The 26,478-nt window shown below is 43.2% G+C and overlaps 1 protein-coding gene and 1 long non-coding RNA gene across 3 annotated transcripts in view; one reads left to right on the top strand and one right to left on the bottom strand.

Moving 5' to 3' along the window:
* Window positions 1–26,478, bottom strand: part of LOC132243607 (uncharacterized) — a 122,240-nt gene that overhangs the window by 12,832 nt on the left and 82,930 nt on the right. The gene's annotated exons all lie outside the window — the stretch shown is intronic.
* WTIP (WT1 interacting protein) overlaps window positions 1–26,478 on the top strand; it is a 115,408-nt gene that overhangs the window by 83,906 nt on the left and 5,024 nt on the right. Inside the window, exons 3-8 of one of the 2 annotated variants that reach the window (XR_002091947.2) lie at window positions 1,307–1,374; window positions 17,137–17,199; window positions 20,131–20,261; window positions 21,129–21,247; window positions 22,002–22,053; window positions 23,818–23,854. Coding sequence is in view for 1 of the 2 variants with exons in the window: in XM_006274338.4 (XP_006274400.1) it covers window positions 1,307–1,374; window positions 17,137–17,199; window positions 20,131–20,261; window positions 22,002–22,053; window positions 23,818–23,886 (383 nt within the window). In the remaining variant the exon portion in view is untranslated. Of the gene's footprint in view, window positions 1–1,306; window positions 1,375–17,136; window positions 17,200–20,130; window positions 20,262–21,128; window positions 21,248–22,001; window positions 22,054–23,817; window positions 23,887–26,478 lie in introns of those variants that run through there. The other variant, XM_006274338.4, reaches the window with a different exon arrangement.

Raw genomic sequence — 26,478 nt, 5'->3', positions numbered from 1 at the left:
TGAGCATTTAGCCACTGAATCTGCATGAGCTATGACTTGTGCACTGCAATTGGCTTTGTGTATGCAGGTCTTAATGGGTGAGGTGCCATCTGTTTACCCAGACTGCCACCTGTTAATAGCTTTATTGGTAAATTGGCCCAAACAAATCCCTAGGGATGAATGAAATTCACTGGAGAGGAGTGAGTTGTGTCACAATGAGTTTGGCTGTCAAGATCTATTTTTCTCACTTATGCTGGTTTTACATTGGTATAATTCATGGGCTTCAGAAGTTACTCTTGATTTACATCAGACTAAGTCAGAAGAGACCTAGACCAGTTACATTTAAACAACTGGCTGGAGTAGTTTTTTTTCTGAATTCCTTTGATTTATTGTATATGTTGAGACCGATAGATTATATGGAATCTGGTTTATGTGTGGATGTATATTAAATCTAGAACTAGAAATGCACCCTTAGCTTATATGGTGAGCACATATGTTATAGATATAGTTAAATACTACTAACATAGTAAACTCTCTGAATTTGAAACTGAAGTCTGTCCTTTCAACTCTTCCTCCCCCCACCATCACACATGCATTCATCTATTTTATGGCTGTAGGTTGCTGGTGCATGTTGGTATGTCATTCTTTTTTTTTTTTTTTTAAATACAGATATACTTTGAAAAATGACTATTATGTTTATTTTCCTTCTGGACCAAATACATTCTTGGTGTAACTTCTAACCACACTGGAGTTGGATCAGGTGTGACTTTGCTTTGCAGTGGCTTCCAAATCAAATGTACTTAATTTACAAGTAAAAAATTGGAAGAAGAAAAACATAAAGTGTGTGCTTCTCATTTCTAATGCTATAACTTTGTACTGGAATAATCTCAGCCTCCAGAACCACTGGCCACAAGTAGATATCTGCACTAGCATTGCAGAGAGAACAGGAGCAAGCAGGAACCTGGGATGTTAGCAAAGGCAGAGGTGTGAGGAGTTGTGTAAAAATATGCTATAAATAACCATTCAAGTAACATGGTTTTTCCACGTGCACAGTGCCTAGCCCAGCAGGACTCCAACCCTGATTGAAGGCTTTGGGTATTATCATCAGATAAACACTGACTGCTAATAACGATTAGAAAAGAAAGCTGGGGTAGAGATGAGGTCCCCATGTTAGACTGTCATTCTCAAAAACTCATTATGTCTTCTCAAACTCTCTGATGCACCCAGCCATAAAATGCCAATATTTCTGTACTTGTACTTTGCCTATTGGATGGCTCTCAGTTTGGAAATGGAGTGTGAGGTACTAATGGGAAACTTTTTTTAACAGGGAGAAGACTTCGAGGAAAAGCCTTCTACAACGTCAATGGTAAAGTGTACTGTGAAGAAGACTTCCTAGTAAGTAAGATTTCAAGCACTGTTGCTGTTTGTTTATGAACTGAACGTGTTTCTCTTATGCTGGCTGATAAACAGGGTGAGGTTGATTCACCTTGGGGCCAGTTTTTGCTCCTACTGAAATCAGTGGGAGTCCTGCCATTGGTTTCAGTGGGACATGATTGGCCCCTTACTCTGAAGTGGTAGCCGTAAAGGCAAGCATCTAACTGCTCGCAAACAGTCTCAAGTGTTCTTTCTGAGAATAAACACTGGAGCTGTTCAGATTTTGAGTTCGAATTGCAGCTGCAAACTTGCCAAGCCTGAATACGAACTCAAACATCTGGAGAATACCAATCATAACTAGAAGGAAGACTTGTTTGACTGTAGCATGTCATTGCTGTGTAGAATGTTGCGTCGTTTTAATCATAACTGCTACAAACAGTGTGGAGCTGCATTGCAATTAGCTGAAAGTCAAGGAGCTAATTTTCTCTCACTTTTACAAGCATTGTACAGCATTAGTGGCTGAGCCACAAAAAATGGAGCACATTGCTGAGCTGGTTTTCCAAAATGAAAATGTTCTTGCTGTTAAAAGAGATAATTCTAGTAGTAATTCACACAGAAAGGGAATGAACTGATGGTAACAAGCTGCATGTAATCACAATTATAAGAGGACAGCATGTTTTGGAACTAAAATTGGAGAGGACTGCAAAATGTTAGCCTGTGGGATGACAAATTAAGGAATTAGTATGTTGGATTGACAATATCTGGTTCCTGATTTATTGAAATAGCATCCTTTTGCAGGCTCAAGGGCTGAAGATACATTCAGTCTACTCATTACACATGTATTAATATCTTCAACAAAAACCTGCACTAAAAGCTTTTTAACTAGTAGTTTAGGCTGGTCAGATTTATTTCTCATCACTGTAATGCATTGAAGTCTAAAAAATCTCTAGGATAGTTGTATCAGGCCTCTCCATGTATTAGTGAACTCCCACATTTCCATCCTACATCACCACAAGTAAAGCCAGTCGGCAAAAAACAGGTATAATTTAAAAAAAAAAAAAAAGAAATGTGTTCATTTGAAATTCATTACATTTTGGTTTTGTTTGGGTTTTTTTTATTTTGGTGGGGAAAAATTCTATTCCTCCTTCCTGTCATTTCCACCATTTTCCAAGAGAGGAATTTTACCCAACACAAGGACACAAAACATTTCAGTACCTTTTACAAAAATTTTAAAGAAATACCAAATATGTTTTTGTTTTGAATAAGAAAGTTTTTGAGGAATTGAGTTACTTTTTGCACATTGAAATTCAATCAAAATGCTACTTTTCATTCAGTTTTCTGTTTTGGGCTGAGAATGTTAGCCAGCTACAGTCCCAGCCCATTTCCACCCAGATTCTCTTCTCCTATAGTCCAAACATTTAGTTATCCAGACTCAGACACATACTTTATTCTGACTTCGCAATTTTCTTTTTTAAGATAGCACATTTTTTATCATTACCGATCAGGCCAAACCTGAAATCTTTTAGTATAAGAAACAAAGGAAAAAGCCCTTTTCATTTGAAAAACTTGAAGTTTCCAGCAGGAAGCAGTCACTTCTAGCCTTTTTTTCAGCAAATTGCAATTTTCCAGTAAAAAATAAAAAAGTTGGCTTAGCCGTACTGAGCTCTGCTCGTTCCATCAACCATTCGCCCCTCACCATGTTCCAAGAATCAGTTCAAAGAGGGGGAAGCTTGGTAAGAGATGGGTTGGGGATCAACTTCCTGCAACAATCAAGCTCTAGCCTACTCAAGGCTACCAAGTTGTCAGCTCTGCTGACCCTTAATGGATCTGTAGGAGTCTCAGGAGAGAAAGGAGAGGCAGATTAAGAGCCTTGCCAAAGAGCTTGGGAGGCAGCAGAAGGAATGGCACTCTGAACCTGTCACTGCCTGTGCTGTAAACCTGTTGCTTCACAGTGTGTGCGTCCTCCCTCGGCTTCCCTTGGCACAAATCACAACAGGAACGCAAGGAATTGCCCTACTTTCTCTGTGAAAAGGCCTAACCTCATTGTGTGGTTTAGTCTAGAGTTGCCTAGGTTTGAAGCTATGTGTTACAGCGCAGACATTAGCCAGAGGCAGGCAAAGGAAAGGGGAGCCTTCAAGTCTGTTTGCAAAAAGGGTCATTTTAACTGCTGCAGACTCCTAAACCATTGAACAGTTTTACTCCTAACTGCTTTGAAAACTCAGTCTTTTCTCTAAGAATATGAGCCTTGAGTCTGGCACTGATACACAGTGCTTTTATACTTAACTCAGAGATGTAATCTCCACAGTAAATGTCAGTCTCATAGCAGCCTTAACTATGGGTTCCTTCCTCCTACCTCCACAAGAGTGATTTTAGAGCACTTAGGGAGAGGGCAAACTCTGCGCGATGAGGTGATCTGCTCCATTTCCCTCCCAGCGTGTGATTCTTTGGCCCAGTCTGGGTGTTGATGGGCCTGGGGAGGGGCCTTCCATCATCCTGCTGAAATCAGCGGTCAAATTTGGAATAACCAAATAATTGGGAGCCATTTTGAGGTTTACTGCTAAAGTATTTTAGATTCCAGGGGTACACTTTGCCCTGTTCAGCATGGGAAACCCAGCCTAGGAGGCAGGTGGTGTAGCCCCAGAGGTTGTGTTGACTAATAGCTGCCCTGCAGCAACTGCGTAAGGCTGCTTCACCCCAGCATCCTGGCCCTGCCTTAAGCTTTGTTCCTGCACGGGGGTTTTCTCCCTTAAATGCTGTGAGACCCAGAGCTGCAGATCTAGCCAAAGTCTGTCCCCACTCCTGTGTTATAAACAGATGTTTAAAAGGAGATTATTTTAAGTTGCTTGAGAAGGGGAGAGCAAACAAAGAGCCTATATTACAATTCTAACCAAGGCAGCCAAATGTTGTCTGCCACGAGCATCCACTCTCAACCCCACTTTTGTTTGCAGCCTGAACAGCACCACAGGATGATGCAGTACGAGACAATCCTCTTGCAGTTTCCTCCAGCTGCAACCACGTCGTCCTGATACGCTACAAACTGAACGTCTGGTAGGGCACAGGTACCGCAGCTGCAGCAATCAAGGCAGGGGCGGTGTCTGAAAAGTGCCCACTGCTCTGGGGCCTGGTAAAATTCACATAGTAATAGCTGAACCTGGCACCGTGCAGCCTGCACATGGACAGCAACGTAGTATTGCCATTGTCTCCCAGAGACAGATGCGGCATGTCAATATTTCATTGCCCGCAGTCCCTCAGAAGTAGCAGTGGTATACATGACCCTTTCCTTTGGCCTCTCAGCAAGACACACAATGATGGGAAGCAGCTGACTTACAAATATAATGCAAATTAGGGTCAAGGGTTGAAGTGATTTAAGCCTCATTGCCACCTGGAGAAGAACCCATCACAGTTCTATCCTGAGCATGGGGGGAGGGCAGGGGTAGCAGAGTGGGTTGTAATTCCTGTGCAGCTTTGCCTGTCTCTTGTCATCTTCTCCACACACTCCTTTCAGCAGCTGCAGATGCTGCCTCCTCTTCTTTTTGTCCCATACTGTGGAGATTTTTTGAGGCAATAAACCCTGAGTAAGAGGTTATTAAGAAACAATGCCCTTCTTGGTAGCCACAGCAAATAGCAAATGAAAAATGAGATTTCAAGGTGTTGTTACAGTTCTTATGGCAATCCTCCCAACTCAGACACCCTCTGGGAGAGGTTGGTTGTAGACTGCTATTTTGTAATAATCTTTAGAAAAATTAAAGTAACTGGAACAGCGTGGATGCTGCCATGGTGCTGTTCATGCTCACCTCATGTACTTAGCTGTGTGTTTTTTAAGTTGAGCAGCATCTCTAGAGCAGAGAGTTCTCAGAATCTGTGGCTTGCACAAAACGGCCACTTGAACATATTCAGTTCCCTATCCCTCCTTCAGCAGAGACAGCTGAGCCTTTTGGTTCTCCAAAGCTGATAAATAGAGTTAATTGCAACTTTGTGGATTATGAAGATGAGACCATAAAAACTGACGTTCTCTCTGATCCATGTGAGCACTGGGAACTTCTCATCAGGGCTGGACAAGCAGCTCCTGCATTCTCAGTCTGGCATTTCCAGTGCTGTTGTGCACTATGACATGTGCCAACACTCTGGGTATCTGCCTTGAAATCCCAGAAGCAGCTTCACTTCAGGGCTGCAATGATCCTTGAGCCTGTTCTCAGAGGAGTTTGGCAGCTATGGAATCAGCAAATAAGTGTCCAGGTTTTCAGAAGAGTTCGGCATGGTGGGTGCTAAGCTTCTCTGAACATCTGTCCAAGAAGCATTGCAGTGGGAGTGGCTCATAGTTGAACATTTGAAAATCTGTCCCTGAGCTGTTCTGAAAAGCCAGCTGATAGCATGCAAAGCATGTTGTAGAAATGTAAACATTAATTATTAGAACCATTTTGAGCAGACTCTGCTGCACAGCCAAACGGAAGCCAGGGCCTAGGTATACCCAGCTTAAAAATTTAGCAAAGCACATTCTTCTAATAAATAGTTTCTCCCCATGTTTGGTCAGAGCAAAGTCCTGGATTATCTTTCTCTGAATTGAAAAGTGCTATTTTGCTCATTCCTTCCATTGAAGTGCTAGAAGCCAACAGCGGGTGGACTTGCTGATTGGGCAGAGAGGAGGCGAGGGGTTAAATAGAACATGGATGAATGACATGGGGAATAATAATGTTAGAGCAGGTAACGTGTCCTGTGCCAAGCCTAGGACTGGCAAACCCTACCAAATGCTTCATTCTGCGTCTGAGCGCAGCATCCTGATTGCAGCCCTTCACTGCAAACCTGCATCGCGTTGCCTCGGTGAAAGCTTAAGCCTGTATCACCTTGGTTAAATTCAGTAAAAGAATTGGATGAAAAATGTATATGCTTCTACTTCCTCAGAAGGTGTTCTAGAGATGAACTAATCTCCAGTTTCCCATGGAAGCACTATAATATAAATGCAAAGTGATTTTTACTGTAAATTCACAATTTTTTTAACTTTCTTTTATATTGATTTTCCTTTGCTTCCAGGGAAGATGCAGTTGCTATTTTCTTCTTCCTTTGAGGTAGCAAGCTGAGCCATTTCCAATCTTGCCTCTCTCCTCTTAGGACACTTACTCCATGAAAGGAAACAAAACAAATGACCATTTAATCCCCTCCTGAAAGCTGTTGGGGCACAGGTGGCTAACAAGCCAAATCAGGGACACTGTTCTGGGTGAAGTGAGTGAAAAATCAATGCTTCCCTCCATAATAAATAACTCGAGTCAGATGGCCTTGGTCTATTTTGTTGATAAATTGCTATATAATTAGAGATGAAGGAAAATAGTTCAATAATTTAATCATGACCATTTTTTCTTTCCCTTTCAATGTTTAAATAGCACACAGAGAAATTTTAGATGAATGATTGTTGTTCTTGGCAAAAAGAGTTGAAAAATGTCACCAATGCATTCAGAATCTGAAATGGATTATGTCCTCTTGCCTTCCTTCAGATAGTGCTCCCCTCTCTCTCCTGAGGTAGCCCCACTTATTTTATTGCACAGAGATCTTGTGACAGCTAAGAAATGAGAAAATTTCCCTTCTGGGAGATGAGATGGAAAATGAGCCGTGTGTGACAGATATTAGTTATGTGACTTAACGTACTCCAGGAGGGTACAGATACTATGGCAATGAAGGCAATAGAAAAGCCAGTTGGAAGCAGCACAAATAACACTGCCCAAGCTAAGGATGCCTGACATGTCCCATCAGAAGACCATTTTTTTCAGTTGCTCATGTTGTAGCCAAGCTTAAAGCATTTAAGATGGGTACCTTCATGGCAGGTTTCTGCCTCAAGATGAATTTCTTGGAAAGTTTCAGTTAAAGCAGTTCAGTTATTTCTACAGACAAAATTAGGGCGAAAATATAAATTCTTACCAACACTTCATGGAGAAGCGTTGGGTGGAGTAAATGCACAAGAGGACCAATTTCAGTTTGCAAAGGCAGCTACAATTTTGGCATGTCCTGACCTTGGATTGTTTGACTTTGCAATTTCAGTGATGTTCTTTTACTATACAGTAGAGTGTTTCGTGTAATAAAGAACAGAGGACTCTGTCATATGTAGGGTTAGTTAAGACCAAGCATGCTATACATATATTCATAAACAGATAGATGCATGAGGCAGTAACTGTACAGTTTGATGCAAGATGAAGGCTTGTTTCCACAGCAGTCGGTGCAAAAACTCCCACTGGCTTCAAAGGGAGCCGCTTTGGCTGAGCAAGGCCAACATGGGATGGGGAGAAGGAGAATGGAAACTTGCACCCAGGCACAGCCAGACAGCTGTACGTGCTTCAGGGCGGTGACTGTGACGCCGTTTGTTTGTACAGCGTCTATCACAATGGGGCTCCAACCCTAATTTAGGCCTCTGGGCACTACTGCAATATCAGTATATAATAAGACACTGTTCTTTGCAGCTTTTGCATATGTTCTTTTCCAAGCCTGGTAGTGTGAGAAAAGGCCCATCCTGCTTGCTGGGGCCCTAGGAAGATAGTTTTTATTTAGTGTAATGGAAGCTAATGTCAGCTGGAGTCAGAGGTTTGATTTTCCATCGCAGTGAGGCTAAATGTTGTTAGCTGTCCCTTGAGAGGTGAGCTTTTGGATTTGTGCATTAGTCAGAAAGCCCCATCTCTGTTAACTGAGACTCTCCCACAGAAAACAGACTCCTTTTGAAAAGGTAAATGGTAAAAGCTGAAGCCTGTTAACTTCCCATCTAATGGGAGCAGTGGAATAAACATAGCTCTCGATAAGTTTAAGACTGTCTTATTTGCTTTTAAGTGCTGCCTTTCAAAAGGAAATGTGCTGTTACAATGAACATTCCAATTATAAAGCAGACAGGCACGGGTGTTTATTGATATCTTCAACAGAATAATGGAAAGAAGGCTTGGAGAGGAGATTTGCTGCAGTGTTCCTGGCATGTAATAGTGGAATCAATGTAATAGTGGAATCTGTAAGCATCCTAAAGCCCTGTGGCAATTCCACAGAGAAAATGCTTACAGGATCCTGAGCGTTATTTGTATTCTACACAAACAATTCCACGTTCAAGGAACTACAGAGAAAAGACAGCAGTTAGGTTAAGTAACATTATAGCAATGAAACAAGGAAAACTGGTGTATGATACCTTAGTGTTATCTCTGTAGTAGGGAATGTGGTAAAAGAACTTATACTTCCCCCCTCCAAACTGATAACTGTCCAAGTATTTTGTTAACAGCTTGCAAGGTGCCAGCAGTTCTCGTTTTATTTTGTGAACTGATTTGAGTGCAGTGACATGAATTATCAGGGTATTTTGAACTTGAAAGCTGTGTCATACCTAGAGATTTGGTCCAAACTGAAGAAGTCTTCAGTGTCTTGGGGTATTTGAATTGATTATTCTGATTCAGTCTAGGAGCTGTGGATTTGTTTCTTCATCCAAAATTCAAGACTCTGCAGAGCTGACTTTTGTTTGGGGTCATCATTACTAATGATCATGTGATATGGTTGCACTGTGGTATGAAGATGCCATATTAAGATTCATAGATTCATAGATGTTAGGGTCGGAAGGGACCTCAATAGATCATCAAGTCCGACCCCGTGCATAGGCAGGAAAGAGTGCTGGGTCTAGATGACCCCAGCTAGATGCTTATCCAACCTCCTCTTGAAGACCCACAGGGTAGGGGAGAGCACCACCTCCCTTGGGAGCCCATTCCAGACCTTGGCCACTCTAACTGTGAAGAAGTTCTTCCTAATGTCCAGTCTAAATCTGCTCTCTGCTAGCTTGTGCCCATTATTTCTTGTAACCCTCGGGGGCGTCTTGGTGAATAAAACCTCACCAATTCCCTTCTGTGCCGCCATGATGAACTTATAGGCAGCCACAAGGTCGCCTCTCAACCTTCTCTTGCAGAGGCTGAAAAGGTCCAGGTTCTCTAGTCTGTCCTTGTAGGGCTTGGCCTGCAAGCCCTTAACCATACGAGTGGCCCTTCTCTGGACCCTCTCCAGGTTATCCGCATCCCTCTTGAAGTGCGGTGCCCAGAATTGCACGCAGTACTCCAACTGCGGTCTGACCAGCGCCCGATAGAGGGGAAGTATCACATCTTTGAATCTATTCGTCATGCATCTGCTGATGCACGATAAAGTGCCATTAACTTTTCTGGTGGTTTTGTCACACTGCCGACTCATGTTCATCTTGGAGTCCACTAGGACTCCAAGATCTCTTTCCGCTTCCGTGCCACCCAGCAGGTCATTTCCTAGGCAGTAGGTATGCTGGACATTTTTCCTCCCTAGGTGCAGCACTTTGCATTTCTCCTTGTTGAACTGCATTCTGTTGGTTTCTGCCCACTTGTCCAACCTGTCCAGGTCTGCTTGCAGCTGTTCCCTGCCCTCTGGCTTGTCCACTTCTCCCCACAGTTTTGTGTCATCCGCAAACTTGGACAGAGTACGCTTCACTCCCTCGTCCAAGTCGCTGATGAAGACATTAAAGAGTATCAGTCCAAGGACCAAGCCCTGTGGGACCCCACTACCCACACCCTTCCAGGTCGATACTGACTCATCACTACGACTCTCTGGGTGCGACCCTCTAGCCAATTTGTCACCCACCGGACTGTGTAGTCATCCAAGTCACAGTCCCTTAACTTGTTCAGCAGTATGGGGTGGGATACTGTATCGAAGGCCTTCCTGAAGTCTAAGTATACGACATCCACCTCTTCTCCTGTGTCCTGGCGTTTCGTAACCTGGTCATAAAAAGAGACTAGATTAGTCAGGCCTGATCTGCCTGCTAGGAACCCGTGCTGGTTTCCCCTCAGCATAATTTGTCCTGCTGGGCTCTCACATATGTGAGGCTTGATAATTTTTTCAAAGACTTTGCCAAGGATGGAGGTGAGACTGACTGGCCTATAGTTGCCCAGGTCCTCCTTCCTCCCCTTCTTGAAAATGGGGACCACGTTGGCCCTTTTCCAGTCCTCCGGGACTTGGCCCGTGCGCCACGAGCGTTCGAATATTCCCGCCAGTGGCTGTGCAATGACGTCGGCCAGTGCCTTCAGCACCCTCGGATGGAGCCCGTCCGGGCCTGCCGACTTAAAGGCATCCAGTTCCTCCAAGTGACTCTGCACCATCTCAGGGTCTACGCATGGAAGTCTGGTGCCTTGCTGCTGCCTCTCTGCAATCCCAGTGAGAGACTTGTCTTGCCCCTCTCTTGAAGATGTTACGATTCCACTGAAGTCTGTGGCAAAAAGTCCATCAACTTTAAAGAGACCAAGCTCTCATCAAAGAAATAGATACTAGAGGACAGGGGCGGTGGTTGTTTTAAGGGTGCCATATGTAAAAAAAAAAAAAACAAAATAAAACAAGGGTCCGCATCAGAGCGTTGGCCTTACAACTTGGAGAGGCAGTGGTGGACACTGACATCATTTCACCAGTAGCAAACTGCATGTCTGCTAACTGAAATCTGAGCCTTGAACTTTGAGACCAACTACAGTCCAGCAAAAATCTAAATCTGTAAAAGAGCAGTAACCACAGAGTGCACTGATCTGAATAATATGGTAAATGAGTAGGGATAAATGTCGATAAGGGCTAGAGCTCACCAAGATGAGTTCAGCATTTCCTGAATTAAGATAGTTGTTAAACTGGCCTCAAATTTGATTGCCATCCATCATACCCCATAGTGAGCTTGCCTCATGGTCATTAAAGTTGTGAATATTTAAAGGGGGATCCCAGGAATGGTCCTCTGGGAAAAGGCAGAAAAGACATGAGGCCATCATTATGAAATGGTTCTTATAGCTGTCCTGCACTTGAATACATTTCTGAGACACTTTGCTGGACAGTGTAAAGTCAAGCTGGTCATATGTCTTGTGTCCTTTCACTACCCTTCCCTTGATTTATTCCTAGTCTTAATATCATACCAAACTTTATATTTCATAAGCTGAATTGCACTTAAAAGTGCACTTTTAATTGTGTTTAGCTCATGCCAGACACTTGTAAGTATATCATACTCATTTTATTTTTCTGTCAAAAAGGGAGTCAAAAGAAAGGCTAACGAGAAAGTAATGGATTGAGCTTCTGAAATAAATGCTAATGTTGGCTGCAGTAGGTTTTGAATTGAAATCTCCTGACCCCTGTTTTGAATAAGATGCAGCTTGTTTTTAATTGCCCAAATAACATGTGACTAGCAGCTGGGTAGTGGAAGAAAATGAGTCTACATCTGAAGCCAGAGGTTATTCACTCTTTATAAACACAGGACAATCTGGCTGTCAGAAAATAACTCCTGGGTCAAAAGCTTTGGCCCTAATTTTATTTCTACACAGTCGTTATTCAGGCAAAACTGTTATTGGTACCAGTGGGATTTTACCTAAGAAGAAAGAAGTCTGTTGGTGCACAGAGCTCTTCAGGCCTCCGCTTCAGAAGAGGCCTCACTGCTAAGGCAAAATTCAACCATCCAGGAAATTCCTGATTTTCTGCAAAAGTCCACACACAATTTGAACCAATACTCTTCTGAGCTGTGCTTAGATTCCCTTCTAGCCTAGCCCTCCCCTGCCCTGCCAATGTCCTTCTGGCAGAAGCCAAAAAAGGAAAGGGGCTAACGTGAGTGTGGGAACATGAGCCCCTAACATGAGCCATGGGGATAAGGCACCAGGCACATTAAAGGATCTCGCAGAAGATGCAGGACACCATTCCAGACGGTTCAGCCTGTATTTAATCTCTGCCACCTGCCATGAGCATCTTAAAGCCTGAGAGGTCCTCAGTGCATTCAACCCAGTTTAATAGCTTTGTTTAGTTGTGTAGAAATAAAGGCCATCTGCATAAAGCAAAATTTTACATTCTTTCCCTCTCCTGACGTGATTCCGTGAATTTCTTGCCTTGTTGTGTCCCATGTACTAAGGGTCCCATGCAGAGTGCAAACAATAAAGGGGAGAGAAGACAGATGCTCTGCTAATGGGAAACCAAGGAGAAGAGAGTCTGTGAGGGATTACAGGCAGCCTGGGGTTGGAATACATTATTAGCATAGCGCCCAATTCAGAAATGAGTTTTCAGAATTAAATGCCTGAAGCATCTTGGCAAAATCTCCTGGTTCCTCCTCTCAAAGGCCTTTCCTCCTCTTTCATGCTTAAATCTCAAGTCTAGGCCGAGTGATTCAATGTAAGCAACTTTTGCAGTACTGAATCAGAAAACATCAGTGATAAAAAGCTCCTGATATTAACTACAAGGCACCCAGAGTATCTGCCAAAAGCTAACCCGTTGGACCTGTTAGCACAGGTCTTTACCAAATTTTTAAGATCTCCATTCAAAAAGGAAATGGGACTGCAAGGGCTTTGTTTTCGGGAGGAAAGCAGTTTTGGGTTTTTTTGTCTCAAGTACACAACAGCGGGGAAGCAGTAGCATCCACTCTACAGGCATGGCTAGGCATGTTAAGAAGTAGCAGCAAGTCCTTACCAAGACCTGACAGAGAGGCTAAGGTAGAAAACTGGGTCCTGAAGCTTTTTCCAGATATACACAGTCTCTTTTGAAGCTTGTGCTTAAAGTATCTAAGCTTAAAGGATCCAAATTAGCTGAGTTGCAGCAAGGAGACATGTTTTCACAGTACTTGGTGGAATTATCCTTCATGTATAATTGTCCATTATATGCTCAAAATACATTGCTAATTTATTTAGGACATATTTATTGCACAGTAAGCAAAAGAGTCCTTTAAACTGGAGATCAGAATTTGAGGGCGCTAGCGGACCTGATTTTTTTTTTCCCATCTAAAGAAAGGCAACTGAACAAAAATCATTAGAGATTTCTGCCTGTTTGGGAATCGTAGTCTAGTGACGAGCGAACAGCAGAGTTCAGCTAGCTAAGCCTTTTAAATCTTGAGCTCTACATCTCCAAGTCTCCCTTTAAAATATCTACATATTTAGGCTCCTAAAATAATCTCTTGACTGTTACAAAGACTGTTAACATCCTGAAAGCTGACAGTCAGTAAGGAGATAAATGTGGGAGAAAAAGCTTGAGACAATCGAGACTGCAGAACAATCACCTGTTAGATGGCCAAGAGCCATTTGATTTCTTAGTACTTTGGTACCTGGTGTCTTATTTTAAAGTCACAAGTGTGGGAGTAAAGGCTCAAGCTCAGTCTGAGCTTTATATTGCAAAGCTTCTCTTTGTTAGTTGAAAATTATTCAGTATTGCTGGTATTTAAAAAAAAATGAAAAGCAAACACACTTCACTGTTTTAAAACCTCTCTCTAGTATAGCTGGGCACATACTGTTTGTAGGCTCCTGTAAGTACATTTCTAGCACCAAATGATTATGTATATTATTTATTTGTCTAGGAACAGTAATTAAAAACCTCACTGGCAAGCACAGAAAACCCAAACAAAATAGTTCAGTGGTTTTAAGATGGTAAAAAAGACACTCTTATCATTCACAGGTAAAGAAAATAGAAAAGAAAAACTGCCTCTTTAAGGACAGCCCAGAGATCAGTTGCATCTCAGACAGGCCTAGGCAGTAGGAGGAGCCAGGGACTGGGGTTTGGATCCCTCTCGCACTATCACTTAGTAGGGCCCTTAGCACCATCATCCCAGAGTGATTCACCAAACTGAGCCATTGAACCTTCCAGCCTTCATGTGAGGACGGGAACTGTCCCCATTTCACAGCTAGGAAAGCAAATGCAGAATAAGATTAAAAAAAAAACCACACTCAGATATGGCCTAATTGCTCCCTTGGGAACTATTGACTTCAGTGGGAGCCAAGATAAGCCAGTCCTGAAATATACCTTTGGCAGAAGCCACACTGTCTGCATGAAAATGTGAGGCCTGGTTAAGCTCCTGGTGTTCTGAGACCATTGCCTACTATTGCCTATCACGCTGTCTCCTGGTACTCCCGTCTCAGTTCCTTGGGTTAGGGACCATGTTTTTGCTCTATTTCTGCACAGCACCCGGCACAGTGGGGCCCTGGTCCTAGGAGATGCAGTATAGGACAAACAGTAAGCCCATTTTTGCTGTTTTCTACCTCTGTTTTCTCACCTGCACTATATGACTTCACAGGATGGTTGTGATGCTTAGTCTATAGCAGTCCAGCCTTGTGGATCCAGTGCATCCAGCCCATAGAGCTCCCCAAGGGTCAGGTAATTTGGCAGTTGGGGGAACAGTGGCAATTAATACTACCACCCCTCCCCTGCTGCCAAATTCTCAAGCCCTGTGCAACTGGGTCGAGGAGCCAGGCCACAACCCTTTTCCCCCCACGTGGTCGGTTCAGGGCTGGACTGTCTCCTACCTGCCTCCACGCAGCTGGGTCTGGCCCATGGAGAGACCACACTGCTGCCCATCCAGTCCCCAGGGCAAAAAGATTGAGTACCCCTTGTCTATATAAAGCACTCCGAAGAGAGCAGATGCTTAGTGCCAGCTCTTACTCATCTGTCAGAGGATTGCTTATTTTGTACTTTATGCTTCTTAAATTCAAAACTTCATACAACCAAGGCTGGAGTTCTCCAAGTTTAGGAACAAAAGTAACTACACTGTAGTAGGATAGAGTTGAATGGTTGATGCACAAAGGCCTGGAGATACCTGTTTATTGTTCAACGGTATTACAGCCTCCGTTGGGCTGGTATAATGTAGAAAAAGTGCTGTTGGGATCAAAGGACTATCCTTCTGATCCATCCCATCGAGATTCAAAACACCAGGAGAGACTTATCCAAAACCCAACTCTCATTGAACCAAAAGCTCTCAGGCTTTTTTGGATCAATGCTGCAATCATAGATGCACAGTATAGCAGCAAAGAAGGGTCACTTTGCCGAGCCAATAATATGTTGCATCACTTGGCAGCGTTTTCTTAAATCGAGTAATCCAGCTCATTGTGTGTTTTTTCAACACACAACTTCTCCTGTTTAAAAATGAACAATGGTTTTAATTTAATGGGTTTAGTCATATAAAGAGTGATTTTTGTATCAACAAAACTCCTCCCTCTGGCGCACAGTGTAATTTATGGCAATCCAGCCTGCAATAAATGACATTAGCCAGACCGCTAAGCTATTTGGCTCTTTGGGAATACTGTTCCTTGTTAATCAATAACTGGGTAAATGCTCCTTTGCATTCCTTATCAAATGACAGCCAGATGGTCCTGGTAGATTCATGCTGACAAGACTGGAGAATTAGCTGGGTTTATGCTATTGTTAATCCTCAGCTGTCTGCTCTGCCAGGACCTCCCCACCTGTTTCCAGAAGCCCTAAGGTCACAACCTTAGGAAACAGTCTGGCCAGATGGTCACTTAGATACAGTGGAAGTAGGGAGCATCCCTGGGTAGCAGGGTCTTGAATGAGAAAAACAAATATTTTGATATTAAAGGAGTAAACATTAAGGGGAGGGGGAATCCTAACCAGTGTGCTCAGTACTCTAGGCAATTGCATACAACTGCCATTACTCAAGGCAGCAAAACATCCTGCAGAAACCTCAGAGTAACTTTTGTGCATGTGCTTCTCCATGCATGTTCCCGAGTGCCTCGGGGGGGGGTTGTTTGCTATGTTTAAAACTTTTAAGTTCTAAAATGTGTGTGTGTGTATACGTACACATGCGCGCGCACAGTCAAGATAACTTGCTGTTATCCAGTATATATCCAATATGCCTGTTTTAATGTGTCTTGTGAGGATTGAAATAGCATGCTATTAAATAACATGTTGCATGTCCATTGTAGTATGGGACAGATATCAGTTTCTAATCATTTCTGATAGGCAGTAGCAATGACCTTCTTACCAGTGTGCCACCTACCTGGAAAAATTGGGGAATAAATGATTAAAAGGGGAAAATGTTTGCTAGATTAGTTTGATCCTGTGACCACTAAATCAGTGGAACTTCCCCACTGATTCCAGCAGGGCCTGTCAGACAAATGACTGGATGCAAGGAGGCATCAGGCTGGCCAAACTAGCAGACCTGGGCTCTGGCAGAGAAGCTGTGGTTTGGCCTTTTGGTTCAAGCAGCACCTACAGGACACCCACATTTTTCATTCAGTCTTTTTCATTACCCCAGTAGTTCAAATAATTAAATATCCAGCTTGCTGTGCAACACCATGTAAACAACTGGACACCCAGTCCTGGTGAGCAGGAAACATGCACACACAGCGGCCCATTGACATGTGGCTTTAAAGGGCCAGGGTAAAGAGCCAGGCTACTGCAAATAATAGTTAAAAAATTACTAAGCTTCAGTCCTCCTGGCACCCTCTGCCCCACTGCCTATAGAACAAATGTTTAACGGGTCAGTTGTCAGGCTCAAGAACTTTGGCAATGTACTTTATAAATCTGCTTCCCTGTTCCTGTCTGTTTTTGTTGGCCAAACAACATAGGATGAAATCCTGGTCCCATTTAAGTCAAGGGGAGTTTGGCTATTGATGTCCATGGGGTTAGGCTATTGGAGGTGTACAGCTTTACCTGACATCTATCTTTTTGTAAGTAGATTCCATCATGCCAAAGAGAACGCTAAAAAACAAAGTCAGATTTAAAGCATGCACCTGTGCCCAAATCCTCATTATTTTCTGTATTAACTACATGCTCTGATCAGAAGGCAAAACTAGCTCCAGCTGTTTGAGAACAGAATCTGAGCATGTTCAAAGTTCAGTGTGAAAACTTTTGAATCAGTCTTCCAAGAGCATTTCACACCAGGCCATAAAAAAGCATTGGAGCCAGCTCAGTGTGGCAAGGTTTGTTTCATCCTAGGTTAGACAGAAAAACAACCTAGCATTTGCGTGACAAGTATAACTTTAGAAAGCAAGAAAGGGCAATTAGCAGTTACTAACAATCCCTTCCTTTCTGTCATTTGAACAGTATTCAGGTTTTCAACAAACAGCAGACAAGTGCTTTGTATGTGGACACCTCATAATGGAAATGGTAAGAAAGCTAACTCAATAATTGTGGGATATGTTTCTTTTGATGTATTTTGAGTGTTGCAATGTCGCAACCTGTTTGCTTTTTTTTCCCTTAATCAAGCTATACCCCTCTCCCCATCTTGCCAAGGGCATTTTTATCAAGGAAGCATCACAGTTCAAATAACAACGAATTCACAACAGCAATCCCATTAACCTGAGTGCAGAGAGCAGCTGTTCTGACTGAGAGTTCCACCAAGTCTGGGGGAAATGGGGGAAATGTTGATAGTGAAGCAGCGGGAAACTTTTGTAGGCTTTAATATACTTTTAGAGCCTGTAAAATATAGAACCTTTTCACAGAAAAAGCAGTCAAAGAAAAATTAAGGCTTGCTTTGCCAGCCAGCAAGGCAGCAGGAGCGCTGCCTCATCAAAGGAAGCATAATCTATTGGCCATTGCAGGAAGTTCAGGGAACAAGAGCTCTGAGCTCTATTCCCAGCTCTGCTGCTTGCATTGTGCCTCAGTTTCCCTTCCTGTAAAATGGGATACTACTACTACCCTCACAGCAGCATGATGAGACTATGTTTAATTACTGTCTGAAAGCACTGGAAAACAACCAGTAGTGATGTAGGTTATTACTTTTGTCAGTTAGAGAGAGAAACTCCAAGGAGGAAAAACACAAGAGCCCTAATGCTTCTTCAGGCACAGCCCTGTCAGTGGCCAAAGAAGATGGATTGTTTTCTGAGGGATGGGAACTGCAATAAGAGTCTCTCCTGCAGACCCCTGAAAGGCTCCTGCTTCCCTGTTGCCTCTGATAAAATAAATTAGTTCCTTATGTAAGCATCTATTCTGTATACTCACAGACAGGAATGGCACAGTCCATGAAGTCACCTATTGATATGATGTCTTTGTTAATGAGCTTGGCTTAGCAGCTGTGGCTTGTGGGAGGAGACTGGCTAGAATCTGTTTAAGAAAAGAAGTACAAGCCAAACACCCTTGATGCAACTCAGTGTATGAATTTGGCCAATTCTCTTTCAGAAAAAAAAGCCCAAAAACAAAAAAGAAAGGGACAAATTGCATGCTAAAGACTTCTGTCAAATAGTATTAATAAGGTTCTGGTGAGTCGGTATTTTCCTCTAGCTTTAAAATATATCTGAACGTTAGCAGTCCTGAGTAAACAAAAAGCTTTTGCAAGCTCAGTTGTTCAGTAGGAGTTGGAATGGAAAGTTAGCTACTGAGGCTTCTGGCTTGCATCCTGGTACCACTAGTTGGACAAGGATATTGTTCAGTTTAGCCCAGGAGCAAATTCCTAGAACTGTCTCATGCTGGGAGGGAGGGGGTTGGTCTGATTTGCATGCTTAATTGCAGCATCCTAGGCAGGAGTCCATAATATCTAGTTGGTAGAGTTCATGAGCTGGGAGTTTGGCAGATGATCATCAGCCCTTTTCCATGAACAGAAGGAAATATTGCTGCAAGATCTAGGATTTAAGTGGTCTTCATCTGCTGATTTCCTTTGTGTTCCTCCCCGCTAATGAACAGGCAGACAAACATGTCTGTGCAGTAGTAAGAATCCTGACTGTCAGGCCACAGGTGAAAGAACAGTCAGGACTGTGAGCCCACCCTAATTCAGGACCAGTACTGAAGCTGCTCAGTAGATGAAGTGCAGCTGACTCAGTCATAGTCCTGTATATAAAATATCTGCAGAATAGGTCTAATATGTGCGTAATCTAGAGTTGTGATAGAAACTCAGATTAACAGAGAGAATGAGTCGTTTCTAACCACATAGGCCAGACTGAATGTGACACCCAGTCCTGGACAGACACAGTTTTTCCCGTGTAGTTCATAATTTTTCCTGTGCCCTGCTGTTTGTTTCCTGTGGATCTGAACAATTCACCCACAGACCTGGAGGGATCTTCATCTTATTAGCAGCTCCAGAATGAGCTAAAATGAATATGCTGGCAGACACCATCTGAAGTCGCCTTCAGAAGGTGACAGTCACACAAGGAATTTTACCCTGCGTTATGTAACCATGAGAGCACCCAGGGCTGTTCCATAGAATTGAGTGTTCCTGCTCAACACACTAGAGCTAGAGTTGAAACTGCCATATTTTCCCACATATGATATGCCCCAAAATACACCATACACAAGACCCCCGAAAGGAAAAAATGCTTATCCTTGCATATAATACACACCTCAATTTTCTCCGGCTGGTTTGGGGTGGAAAGGTGCAAGTTATCTGTAGGAAAATATGGTATTTATTTGCCAGGACATGGGTTACTAAAAACTTTAAAGCCTGACTGACTGTCAGTCTCACAAGCCTGTAAGAGTCTTTGGTCAACAAAAATTAACACTTAACTTGAACAGCCTGTAAAGAAAAGCAGATAGTGTAATTGTTAACAGTTAATAAGGAGTCAAGTTTACTGAAATTATGTGTTTATGAGTCATTCTTTTTCATAGATTCCTAAGGTTGAAGGTCAGAAGAGACTATTAGATGTAGTCTGACCTCCTGTATATTATAGGGCCCATAATTTCAGTTTCCCTGCTCTTGAGCCTAACAGCTTGTGTTTGGCTGAAATTTATCTTCCAGAAAGGCTCTCAATCTCCATTTGAATTTGTTACATTGTTTTACTTTATGGGCACATCCATTCACAGTTTTTTCCATCCTCAGACTCATCCACCTGTAATAGGTAGAGGCTGCTTTCCTGTTATAAACCCAATTCTCACAATCCCCTGCCCTCAACAAGAACCCCGATACAAAACCCACTGAAAACAAAGAAAATCTTTCCATTAGCTTCAAGAGGCTTTGCAGCAGCCCCTTTGCTAGTGGTTCTGCAGAATGAATGTGTCCTCCTGACATGCGTGTTTCACTGCCTTGGTTGAAAGTCAGGTGATTGCTAGGTATGGGGAATGTCATGCTGAACATGCACCAGCTCATTTTGCTGTCTGCCTCTCCTTAAGATTTTACAGGCTCTTGGAAAGTCATACCATCCTGGCTGCTTCCGCTGCGTGGTATGTAACGAATGTTTGGATGGAGTCCCGTTTACTGTAGACGTGGAGAACAACATTTACTGTGTCAAAGACTATCACACGTAAGCATAGATCCAGTCCCTGCATTTGGAAAACTCCTATGTTGAAACCTTTTTTCAGTCAATACAGAAGGTCTGTGGAGGGTCAGTGCAGTTGTGTCCCCAATCCTCTCACCTCCCAGCTCTGATACTTTGTGCAGGTTATGGACTGCATGTATGTGCACCTGCTGATGCTTGCACCTAGCCTAGCAGTAGCCTTTGCACTGCTGACAGAAGCTGTTTCTATAGTGGAAACTGCCTCTGGCCATTGCTGATGACATTGGAGCTTATCTATGCATTCTTTGGGAGGAAATTGTGTATTAGATCAAAATGTGGTGCATGGTGAGGATGGTTGCTCAAGAGCCCCTTGTTAGAATTAAACAGAAGCATAGAAAAACAATACTGCTGCCCTTCTCCCTGCCCTTGCCTCCATCCCCAGCAGTGTGACTGAATCCTAGCTGGACAGTGTTTTCCTCATTACAGGGTGGTTTTTTTTCCCCTGCAAGTGCCATGTTAGTTGTCTGATTTAGCAGCTTTACAAACAAACAAACAGATCCAGAGCCTGAGTTTCAGGTAACCTAAAATAAATCAGAATTAAAATATATCTCAGAACATGTGAACAGGAAAACTGCTGCAGTCCAGTCTTATATTTCACACTGTGAAACTGCTGTGCTCCACACTTTGAACAGGTCTCACATCTCATAATTCGGGTGTATTTCCTGATTAAATATACTTTTATTTTCCTTCCAAATTTCTAACCTGTGGACTATCTATACCAAACAAGCAATGCGTCTCATGCTGAGCATGCATTTAGGGATAATGTTTTTCAGACATTTGAAAATTATAAATCGGAAACAATCGCCAACTATAAAAATGTCTCTTTTTATCTAGCTTGGCTGATCGGGGAGGAAGTAATGACACAGCTAGGGTTAGAATTACGTTATCAGCATCCTTATGTCAACTCTGAATTCCTCTGAGGGGACTCCCCTCTGCTCCAGGTCAAAGAGAAGGTGAATGCTCTTAGTTGATGTTAAGTTGATAACACAAACCACGGGCCAAATCTTGCATGGGCTCAGCTAGAATAGACCCTAGCACCCCTGAATAAATTACATGTTCTCCCTAGGTCAGCTTCATTGATCAGGAAAAGAGTGAATATTAGCATAAGTGCTATAACAGTTGTGAGCAAGAAGAGTTGACCTTTATTGTGAGCAGATGATTTTTGGGGGTGGGAGTATGGTTTGTAACTGTTAGAGCCATAGTTGCTAGGGAAAGTTGTTCCAAGTCCTAAGGTGAAGGAAGGCCAGAATACGCTTAGCCCCGCAGACAGTGCCTTACTGATTCCCACTTGTTCTGTACTAGGAGTCCCATGAAATTCCCTTCTCTGTTTGTTAGACCCTACCCTCCTTCCATTTTAGCAACATGGGAAGGACAAGTCTCGTGCTGGTCTGACACCTGGTGGGTAAGAACCTCCAGGTTGAGTCACTTCTCTAACGCAGGCTCATGAAGTCCATGTGTACAAACTTCAGGCAGAAGTGGTCACTGGGGGAAGGGAAAAGATGCCTGTTGAACAATACCTTAGTGTAAGGGACCTGAGACAGAAAGGCCACAAGTGTGTTTGAATCAGTCTCCTCTTCAAACTTCCCAAAATGGATCCCTGGATTTTGCAGCCTGAAGCCTATCTCTATAGATGGGCTGTAGTTAAAGTGCTCTTGTGTTGCCAGATTTTTAAATATGATTTGAATGCTTTCTTCTCTTCAATCGTAGGGTTTTTGCACCAAAATGTGCTTCCTGTAATCAGCCGATTCTACCAGCACAGGTATGGACTGCGCATGCGCTCTCTGCACAAACAGCTCGTCGGCTAACATGGGGGTTTCCATAGGAGCATCTTGTAAAGATTTGCTCAGACAGGAGGATTTAGACACCTCAGCTACAGCAGCGGGCTCCATCCCACCTCCAAAATCAGTAATGCCTCAAAAACAAAACTTGCAATAAAATAACTTAATTCCCAGATATTCCCAGAGGTGGAAATAAGCACAGGGCTCATGCAGCATAACATTGTGTGTCTGTCTGCTGCTTCACAGGTATTAGCTATTGCTGCTAAAGATCTGATTTAATTCAAAGCCCTGGATGGAGGCCCAAGAACAGGTATTAGTTCTCTTCAGTTCCCATTGATCGAAGACCTTCTGTTATTTGTTGTATCTGTATTTTTGGCATCAGCTGTTGGGGAACCCACGCTGCAGAAGGGCTTGGGTACTAGATAGAGCAGAGCCAGTCAGATGGTGCCTTGCAGCCCAATCCTGCCAGCCCCTGGATTCTGCAGGGCATCCCCCACGCCCATAGAAAAGAGAGGAAACTGGGTGCACTGAGCACTTCCCAAAAATCTGAACTTGCTAAGAGTTGGTGTTTCAGTCCCGTCCTTTGTAACTATATAGGGTTGTGTTTTCCCACTGTAGCCTTACTGCGTAGTGAGTGCCTTGCTATGAGCATGGCCCCATTGATTTCCAGGGAAAGTACCCCAATCTGTGAATGAGGCCAAATGAGGCCAACAGTGAGCAGCCAATAACAAGACGGAACAGAGCAAAGCCAGAGTTGAGACTTTAAATTCTCTCTGACTAAACAGTGGAATATTTTGGAATCCGATATGTTATATGTGTATCTTGGCTAGAAGTTATGCTCAGGCACAATAAGACATCTGTACATTAAGAAGATCTATCGCACACACACCTCCTTGTTCTTGTCTGCACGTGACATGAACTCAGACCCTCCTTCTAGTGACGTGGAAATGGCAGGATAGCACATCCTGAGTACGTGTCCTCTCCTTTTTCCCTGTGTTTTGCTTATTACTCAGCTGCCCTTCCTTTAAAAGCCTTGGCTGCTCTACCTCTGACTCAGCTGACAGTTAGCAAGAGTTGCAGCAACCTTTCTCTAGGCAGATTACCGGCGCTTTCCCATGGAAGGCATCTGTGTTAGTTCAAGTCTGGCCACGCAGGTGATGGCTTGCCCTGTAGATCCTTTCAGTACAGCCTGCGTCACATCTAATATTCAAACCACGCCTAGAATTACACAAAGCAGGCTTCATTTAGGGGTGCACATATGCCCACGCAAAGTAGCTGCACAGTTCCTGGCTTAGTGCAAGTGGAAAATTAAGCCAAAGCATCTGTGAAGAACAAGTAGATTAACAGATAGCTAAGTGTCTTATTGGCAGTTATTTTACATGTTGGATTCCCTTGGAAAAAATGAACCTTCAAAGCCTGCATGTTATGGGCCAAATTCTGATGGCTAGACATGTAGCTGTCTGCCAAGGGCTACAGAAGAAGCTGCACATGTGCACTGGAGCCTCTTCTAAATCCGCAAAATAGGGATCTCCCTGGTACAGTGCATGAAACAGGTCTGGTATTGTACCCGTAGGGAACATTTAAAGCTTTTAAGTGATCAGAGGCCCTGGCTGTCTTCAAGAAAGAACAAAGCCAAGGAATACAGTCTCACACCAATGAAAATAGGGCTTTCTAGGACTGTAGTAAATGTTCTGAATAGAAAATGCACGAAATGCATTAAAGTCCAGTCTCATTTTCCCAATCAGGGCTCCGAGGAAACCATTCGAGTGGTATCGATGGACAAAGATTACCATGTGGAATGTTATCACTGTGAGGTAAGCCTGCAGCACCTCTGCACTGCCCCCATGCTACAGCTCCATTGGTAATTAGTTACCTATAGTTAAGATTACTCACCTGGACCCAGGCCAAGTTCTCTTGCTCCTGTTTAGCGCTGAGGACCACTCGCTAAGATGGAGTGCCATGAATGTCTGGGGTTTGGATTAGCCAACCACGGAGAGGTGGTGACGGTGGGCCTTCCACCTGACAGCACAGAGCAAGGATCTAAACCAAGATCTCTCACCACCAGCCTACTGAGTCATTCACTCTCTGGCTTAATTCATATTTAAGTCTGCTGCACAAAGTAGAGTAGTTCTACAAGGACTGATGGAGGGAGTCCCTTAGAAGGGCTCCTATATCCTGCTAGTTAACATAGTCACCCATCTACTGCTTTGTGCAGACTTTGCCCACATGGCAGCTCCCTCCCCCTGCCTCTCTGCCTATTGGACTGTATCTGAGAATGTCCTAACGAGGGTTTATTTTCAGTTCTCATGACTGAGCTCCACATTCCTTCCAATTTGAGGCAAGTCTCCCTCTGCTTCTCCTCAGAACAGCAAACTGCAGAGAGAGAGTCAATAGACATCTACCTGATGTATGCACATGCAGATACTGAGCAGGAAAAGCTGGGAGCTCAGTTTTAAAGGCTGGATTGATAGCCTGTTAAAAAGGGGACACTAAAATCAAGTCCTTGTAGCCACTAGGCTTTCCACAGGTCACTAATAAGTTTGGATTCCTCTGGTTTTGGCTGCCCGAGTTCAGACCTTAACAAGGTACCCAGTCTCCGGAAAGTGCTGGACAGGCACTTTTAAAACCTTTCAAAGGTGTTTCAAGTTGGGAACCCAAGCTCACTAGCTGATTTGAAAAGCCTTGGGCCTCCAGCTCAGTGGACAAACATAATGACATGTAAAAGGACTATAAGTGCCTGTACTGCAAACCCAACAGCAGTTGGTAACTCAATGGGGGCCTTTTAAAAAATTGGAATGAAATATGAGGACAGGCTCTGTTACTGCACAGCAAACTGAGGGTGGAATGGGTGAGAGGCAAGGCAAGCTGTTAGCATTTGGCATATCTTTAGTTAATCCCAAATTGTTAAAAGTCCTAAGAAGGGCCTGACTGAACAGGGCTGTTGGCAGGCAGCATGCCTGCTGGCACAACTGAAATGTGATACTGTGTTGGGTTAGCAATTAAGAGGCCTGAGCCCAAACTCTCAAATCTGACTGCTGGTTAATCTTATTCTCAACTCCCTCCATTTTCATGTGCCTACTGTCTAGTCTGTCGTCATGATTCCAGTGACCAGAAGCTCTGAGCCTGATGGCTTACGGTGTAGCGCTTACATCCTGTGGGGAATATTCTTAATGTATGGGAGTTCACAAGGTGAAGAAGAGCTGCCATGTTCCAGCTACTGAGATTTTCTTACAAGGAAGGAAGCAGATTTCAGAAAGGGCTCTGTGGTTGAACTGGCTGGAATTTCCTACCTAATTAAATGGGAAAGAATTTGTGAGATTAATTTGTGAACTGTGACAAAAGCTAGTAACGCATCATAAAATCTCAAGTCCCTTGCTGTATAATCACTGATGAATAATTGAGGAAATGCAGAGGTAACCAGTGTCTGAAAAAAAAACCCCAACATTCCCAACAATGATCCCCCTTGGCCAAATTGTTCTTTTATATTTCTACAATCTCTTAAATGATTGAGCACAAAGTTGAGTAAGGCATTTTAGACAAGTCAGCTATATTCTGAGTAGAAGGTCCATAAAGCAATTTATGAAGTATTTCTGCTCTGCCTGAAAACACATTTAATTCATCTTTCTCTCCTATTGGAAGTTGAGAATTTCAGTTTAAAACTGTGGAAGTTAAGAAATGGATCACACCTCAAATCTGATCAAATTTTGTTTTTTCTTTGATGTTAAAGACACCTGCCTGGCTTAGAAGCACTCAACACTGCCTGTTTGCCCAAACTGTTCAACTTGTATTCCATACTAAGCACATGAACCTCAGTGTCTCCAGCTTCTCTGTCAGGATTTGCTACTGGAAAGAACTTTTAATTATACCCCACTCTTTCAAAATTCAGGAATCCAAACGTAAAATCCTAGCCTCAAATGGCTTGGAGAGTGCAGAGAGTGTTGTGAACTGTGGTGCGGCACACAATATCATCACCAAATGGGATACTTGTTTTGCTTGGGTTGCTTTCTTCCCCCTCCCCTACTCTGCTGTTGTCCACTGCTCAGATCTACCATTGCTTGCTGTAATTGTGCGCCATTCCACCAAGGTATTTTAGCTTCCTAGTTGGGTATATAAATAAGTCACAGGTTCCTTCCTTTCCTTCCTTACTGCATCCATTCCATGCCAAGACCCTTATAATTTCATCAGGGAAACTTGCCCCCTTTAAAAATTCAGAAAACTTATTGATCCAATGCAAGATTAACCTAATATGTGCTGCACATATTAAGCAGTACTCTACTTGGCGGTAGGCCTGAACTGGAACACTGGACTTGTAGCCCTTTGAATTTTGTGACTTGCACCATCTGATTTAGATGCATCCTACAGAGAGTGCCATATTTGAACCCCCAGTCTTAGAGGAAGTTCAGTTC

This window comes from Alligator mississippiensis, chromosome 10 (genome assembly GCF_030867095.1).
Source record: "Alligator mississippiensis isolate rAllMis1 chromosome 10, rAllMis1, whole genome shotgun sequence".
Taxonomy (NCBI): Eukaryota; Metazoa; Chordata; order Crocodylia; family Alligatoridae; genus Alligator; species Alligator mississippiensis.
This window is presented reverse-complemented; position numbering and strand designations above follow the sequence as displayed.